The sequence below is a fragment of the Pygoscelis adeliae genome, unplaced genomic scaffold (genome assembly GCF_000699105.1).
Source record: "Pygoscelis adeliae isolate BGI_AS28 unplaced genomic scaffold, ASM69910v1 Scaffold172, whole genome shotgun sequence".
Classification (NCBI taxonomy): domain Eukaryota; kingdom Metazoa; phylum Chordata; class Aves; order Sphenisciformes; family Spheniscidae; genus Pygoscelis; species Pygoscelis adeliae.
The window spans coordinates 159,897-167,179 of record NW_008824338.1 but is presented as its reverse complement, the minus strand read 5'-3'; the positions used below and the strand labels follow the sequence as shown (position 1 = coordinate 167,179).

The following is a 7,283-nucleotide window of genomic DNA, read 5'->3' as shown; positions in this document are numbered from 1 at the left end:
ATCTTCCCCGGCACCGAGGTCAGGCTGACAGGCCTGTAGTTCCCCGGATCCTCCTTCCGGCCCTTCTTGGAGATGGGCGTCACATTGGCCAGCCTCCAGTCGTCCGGGACCTCTCCCGTTAACCAGGACTGCTGATAGATGATGGAGAGCGGCTTGGCTAGCTAATCATAGGAACTTCAGAGAAACTTTTTTGGCAGAAGGTACTTGGAGAAAAGGACATTCCTATTCCTTCTAAACATGGCAGATGAGCCATAAACTGACCTTAAAATAGCAGGAATTGCTTGGGTCTTTTGTTCTTGTCAGTCACCATCCTTGCCAATTGTCTGATTTACAGGGCTGTCTATGAAAATACCTACCTGTCAGGAACATTTTTTAGGCAATCCAAAACCAGCCAAACTAGAATCTTAGTAATAAACAAGCAAACAAACAAACAAACACCAAATAAATCCGCAATTGGCTGCAAAAGAATTTACATACCAGTACAGCCTCCTTCTTCAAAGTTGTAAAATCCATGAGCACAGTGGTCACACTTTTTTCCTGTCACTCCAGGCTGGCAATAACACTGTCCATCTCCATCACAGTCGAATGACTTGGAACCAAAAGAGTTGCAGCTGCAGGGAACACATCCTCTTGAAGACTGTAAGCCAAATGTTTCAGGCTGCCAGAGAGAGAGGAAGAGCAGTTAGTACATGGAATGATTACCAGGAGAAAAGACGAAAAGCTGAGTCTAGGGAGATCAGGGTGGTTCTTTCCCCTTCATCACTGAAAAACTACACTTAACAGATTGAATTGTAGCGGTAAGACACTGGCACAAGGGCACTAAATACCCTACACAGCTGAAAAAGAATAAAGATGTCAGAATGTTACCTAATGCTATAATGAATGATCTGTAACATACCGCATATCCTATGAGGTTGTGTTTCCATAAGTACAATTCCCACAAGAAAAGAAATGTTTGTCAGCGCCATATACTTATCCTGTGTCTGGGTTGTAAGATTATGTCAGGCAGAGTTTGTTGCTAAGAGAGTGAATTCAAATTCTTAGCTATGAATGGAGATTGATTCAACTGGAAAGCCTCTGAACAACTAGATTTTATCTCCTCTGACCAGGGGCAATGACTGTATACAGTATTCTATAACTCGAGGGCATTTCTTTTGAATGATACTTAGGAATAACTTTAGAAGAACATAGATATAATGTATCTGTGTACATTACAAGCAAATAATGGGAATTATCTAGTTTTAAGATAAAAACTCTGTCTTTGGGTTAGGTCTAAGACTAAGATAGAAGTAATCAATGAACCTCTGTTTCTCTTCTATTTTCATTCTTCACTTTCTTTTGGATTGAGTACTGTAAACTTCCTACAGAACCAGAATAGACGTTATCAACTATAGTAATAAATTTTCTCCTTAACTCCACTATTGGAGTGCAAAAAGTATACTTGTGAAGAAGGGAAGACACATGCTCATTTGTATACTGCAATATGGAGTTCTGCATGAAGCTTTTAACCAACAGACCGCATGGGTTTCACTGCACCAGCTAACAGAGGCTCCTAGGAGCAAACTGTACTTGATATTCAAATTCGGAACTCAGTCTTGAGCTAGAGTGACTTAAAATGGGAGTACTTTCCCACCTTTTCTCAGGTATGATGATTTTCAGAGAATATTGAAATCCAAATCATATTACTAACTTCACTTGAAATTGATATTACAACATTTAATAGTAAAAATTTATAAGAGACTTCACTAGGAAAGCAAAATGTTAAAAATGAGATATTAAAAAGATGAATAATGAATATAATTAATTAATTAATATAAATGGAACAAAGTGGCAAATATTTACTTCTACAATGTACTACTGTGTGACCCAGGCATGTGGTGTTAGATTTTTACCTAGTATACATCAGTACAGATTTTTCAAGTCAGTCGAGCTGCACTGACTTACATTTTGCGTGGATTTGTTCCACAGTGGAACCCCTAACCACTTGTGTAGGTAGATTCCCAGAGACTTCAGCAGGCTTCCATGTAAAAGTCCTGAAATCTGATCTCTGAGGTTAATATTGAAGTTCCACATTCCCATAGACAACCTGCTGACAGGTATCAGAATACAGGACCACACCTATGGTCAGAATTTGGCCTGAAGAATCATATGAACCTAAGCAAATGCTTGATTATACATATAATAAAGAATTAGACTGATTTTCATTTCCAAATTCTATATTGAAATGTTTTGCCAATTATATACTTCTGCATGACAAATCATGGTATATCAGAGAGAAAGACATATTCAAACTCATATAATTAAACTCCGAGGTTCCATTAAATCTATGGACTATCTCTAAAGATTTCTTTTCCACAGGAAGAAACACACAGAAATGTGAATATGCAAAAATCTCAGGACAGACATTCAGATTAATACAGTGAAGTAACCAATGCACAGCATGCAGCTCAGTTCTCAATAGAAAATTTGATAGGATCTAATAAATTCTGTTTATAAGGGTGAAAGCCTGAAAAAGTCTGATACGCTAGCACTCCACACTGCGTGAGGGAAGAAAAGATCACTAGCATGCTGGGTTGTATTCTGTGATGAGCTGTGCATAGTCAAAGACATTTCGATCAGTCATGCAAACCCCCAAGATGAACCCCCAAGTTAAATCCTCAGTGAAGCTTGTTTACACACAGAAATTCTAAGAATCACATTTACTGTACAAGACATAAGATCCTGGATGACAATGAGGAAATACGACGAATTTTCTGAATATGACGTTATATTTTGTCCCTGTATCAGTGTATGTTGAGTGTTTGTGTGGGCAACACAGTTACTTAATATATGTTAAACGGGTAGAAGCTCATGTTCTCCATGGCAATCCATACTAGCAAATATGGCATGGGTCCTGGAATTTGGCTGAGGAGGAAAAACACTGCCAGGTGTTTTTCAAACCGGGTGTGACAAGTGTGGTGGTTTTGAGTTGCAGGGAAAGAAATCCAGCATTCCTAAAACACTGCTGCATCATAATTACTTCATTTTAGGAAATAAGTTGCTCTGTTGGTATGTGATAAACAATGAATACTTCTGTCATTTTGGGCACTATATTCAAATAATGGGCACTTCACCCAGTTAAATATGGCTCAGATAACTGGTCATATTCACTAATGAGAACTTTTAACACCAGTTATGTTTGATATTTCAAGATTACATCTTAACACTTTGCCTCTGGGGCTGATCCTCCTCACAAACTCCTTCAGCTCTTGGTTCTTGAATTGTTAGAAGAGGAAGTTGTATCCTGCCGAAGGTTGTGAAAATCCCACTGAATCCATCGATGCATGTACATCACGCAAAAATTTTGTGCGTACTGCTGTTGATGGTGCTGCTTTTGGACTTATTCTGCTATTTGACTTCTGGCCTACATTGTCATTTGCACTATGAGAAGCCCTAGAAGTGGGGAAGTATCCTAAAATGCTGCCTGCCTTCTGAGCCTGTGTGTTTCTTGATAATTTTGTATATTGTAGCACATGTGTTATAAATGAAAAAGAAAAAAAAAAAAGGTCTGCGGGAGCTCCAAACACAAGCAAATACGAGATTTCAGCCCATGCAATGCACACAGTTTCTGATTACCAGAGTAGCAGGCCGGTAAGCACCCCGTGGGCACCCACTGGCACTGCTGACGCCCCATTTCCGAGGGGGGACTCGGATCTGCTGACTGCTTCCTGCATTTTCTTTCAGTTTAGGCAGCTCTCTGCTGATTTCACAGCGTCTGCCCATGAATCCTGATTTGCAGATACATCTTCCTGACATACCACATTGCAGTGATATGGATCCTAAAGCACTGCAGCCACAGGGTATACAAATCAGCTTTTCTGGGGCCCAGAAGTAGCTGGGCTTTAAGAATGAAAAGTAAACACTGTTAGAAAGTGAAGATAATGAAACTACAGCAAATAAAAGAGTACAGGGAAAAAGATAGTAGTAAACACAGTAGTAAACAAAGATTAATTCCAACCAACGGCCAATATTGTATCAACAAGCTTGACATATTTTCTGTGTGTGTTATGCAATCTGTGCAAATTCCATTGATACCAATGATTTTTCTTTGAACGGACTCTTTAAATAGTGTTGAAAATAGAGTGTTAGCAAACCTCTTCAGAAATTACGCAGTTTACGCAGGGTGAAAATGATCCCTGTGCTTTAAATTACACACATGCAGAAGTGTTCTGAGGACACAGGCCTAACCCACAAGTCCTCACGCTGAGCTAGAGAAATGTGCAGCCAGCTATAACATATTCCTTAGCAGCCTAAAGAAAACTCTGTGAAAGTTCATGAAACACTGGTTTTTGCAGTGATTTATGAGACAGCAAAACAATGTCAAGGCAAAAGACACTTTCACCAAAAAAGAATACATTATTTGGACAATACAAGAAGAACCCCTACATTAAAACATTAAAGCAGAACATTCACAGCAGAAGTAAACTAGCATACTGCTTTTTTTTGAAAATCAGATGCTATCAGATATTTTGCAACTCTCTTCATAGAGGGATTTTCCCCCAGAGCTGCAATATTTTAACTAATTTATTTATAAGAAGCATTCAGAATATAAAGTGTACATACCACATATAAAAATGTACTTGTATGTACAGTGAGGCTTAAAATATATTTGCATGCAATGCTCTGTGTTTTGTTCTAGAAAATCTTTGGAAAACATTTTAAAACCAGCCATTTTACCATTCTGTACATAAGAACAACCTATCTATGTTAAGTGAAAAACGAGCAAAAAAGAAAAACTATCCAAACCGAAACTGTATTTACTCATGAGAAACAGGGAAGAAAAACAGAAAGAAAACAGCATTTCTCGTCACTCACCTGGCAGATGTCGCACCGGCGCCCAATCACGTTGGCTTTACACTCGCACTGGCCTGTCCGAGAGTCACAGATCTCTGAGAAGGAGCCATTGATGTGACAGTGACAGGCTGCAGAGGAAGAAGAAGGAGCTGTCAATGTACTTCCTAAAACACGTATGCTGCTGAAGCTATCTTTAATAGACAAATGTTTACAGCGTGGCTTTTGCCACCCTGAGAAACCCAAGAAGGCAAGCCCGAGTAAAGCAGGAAGGTGTTACTCCCATACGGTGACAACACACATTAACCTACCCATACTAATGTGGAATTTTGCTCCAAATTATTACAGTGAGAAATTTTGCCTCGACTTCATAAACAATTTGTTTTATATGCGCCTCTCAGATCAAACGAGGATGTTTAGGGCACATTACTGCGTATGTGATGATGGAGAATTAAGGTTTTAAAACAGTAACTGCCTTTACATTTTAATTAGTGCCAAATTTCCAGACCGAGGGGATGGTGGGGAAGGCAGGGCTCTTTGCCTCTCAGAAGCTGCTCCCTCAGAACAGTCTGGCCATTGCCGCAAACCCTGGAGTGGGCAGGGCGGCACTGACATAAAAAAAAAGGGGTACAGACCCTTACACAAGGTTTGTACGGGTTTTAGCTATGGCAGGTGGGAGTGCTGCTGCTCCACACGCTGCTCCTCCTGCCCTGGAGGCCAGTCTGTGTTGATGTAGTAGGCAGGAAATGTTGGCAGGCTGAGGCCCCAGAACAAGGCTACCTCCAGGGGCCTCGCTACGGGGGCTGAAACCTCCTCAGCCCCCCAAGAGCTCCTCCTCACAGACAGCACCCTGCAGTACAGCTGAAAAAGGGACCGAGGATTATCTGCTTCCATGACACTCTGGTACCTCTGTCTCAGCAGCAGCATCACAGTTCCCAGAGGAAACGTAACCCAACTGACCAGCCTAACTCATCACAACGCTCTCTTACAGATTTAAAACGGCAGTGAAGAGGAACGGCTGTTTCTTGAGGAAAATAAAAATGCTTTTGGTTTCTAAATTCTCATGTTTTAGGAGAAGAGAAATTTTTGGGAAGCTTTCTATCACCCTTTATGTTCTCTGACCACAATTCTTTTGGCATGCAGAGATTAGGAAAAAATCCCTTTAGCGCTCAGAGTAGAGAAGAGGGATGTGATCAGGCGTCACGAGAACTATGGCCATGCAGTCACCAATTCCATCAGCGTGAACTGGTTCCTGCACGTCCTTTTTCTTCCCAGAGGGGAATGAATCCGCATCTCTATATTGATTATCAATGTACTCTGTAAACCAGGGCTCCAATCCACTTTTTGGCTTCCTGCGGTGACCTGACTGCATGTGTTGGTCTTTTTCTCAACCTGACAGCTTCATTTTAAGAAGCACTTAAGAGTCCCAACAGTGAACACATGGTGGTCACATATTTGCATGTCACAAGGTGCCATCTGAGACAAAGCAGTTATATTTTGTCTATATATAGACTATTACAACAGGAGCTTCCTCATTACTTTATTGGACTTGCTAAATAGTAAATTGAAAGGATTATTTTCTGTTTTTCCCCTCACTTTTCAGGTATTCTGTAAAAGTTGCTTCTTTTAAATGAAAGTGACTTCAAGGGTTGCTAGTCTGTTCATGGCCTTATTTCTCAAATGTTTGCAAAGATGTCTCATATTCTGGAATAAGTAACAAAAATATGTTGGGCTTTCCTATCAGTCTGGTAACACTATCAGAGGTTTTGATCTCTTTCTGTTTTGCAATATATTTTGAAAATGTAAACACTTAAAAACACTTCTGCTGTAATTAACATAGCTTTTCTTTTCCTTTTACTCTCACACTGTACACAGTGATGAGTATCACATATATATATTTTGAGTATGTTTCTAATTAAAATGGTCAGCAGTGACAGATGATGTGAAAGCTCAGACTCAACAAACCACAATTCTCAATGAAAATTAACAGTATTTATACAGAACTCAAAAAACAAAGCTTGTCTTATTTGAATTGTTTTACTTATCAGGCATATGACACCACAAGAATCAAAAAGAAAATTTACACTGATTTTATAAACAGATGAGTTTGTCCTATTTATACTATTTATTACTACAAACAGCATACCATGTATTCTTAACTCAGCCACGGATGACTGAGTGCAATACAGTGGTTAGGCAGAACTTGGAAGTCAAGACTTTGATTGTTTTTCTTGGCTCTGGCAGTACGTACATACAGAAGAAACATACAGTCTGGGCTACTCATCTGCTAAACTGTTACTCAATCTGATAAATTGCATTTATCTCACCTAAAGCCTTCCCATTCATTTACCTCTACTGGGAAAATTAGCTATGGTCCAAACCTCCAAATGGTTGCCGTAATACAATACCGCCTGTCAGAGAAGTTTGTCTTACTTTCTCCCAGAATGACACTG

The 7,283-nt window shown here is 39.8% G+C and overlaps 1 protein-coding gene across 1 annotated transcript in view; it reads right to left on the bottom strand.

Moving 5' to 3' along the window:
• The window catches only part of LAMA2 (laminin, alpha 2), a gene marked incomplete at its 5' end in the record, with an annotated part of 294,647 nt that overhangs the window by 137,002 nt on the left and 150,362 nt on the right, over nt 1–7,283 (bottom strand). The window contains 2 exon segments of the mRNA XM_009319128.1: nt 478–658; nt 4,855–4,961. Coding sequence (XP_009317403.1) covers nt 478–658; nt 4,855–4,961 — 288 coding nt within the window.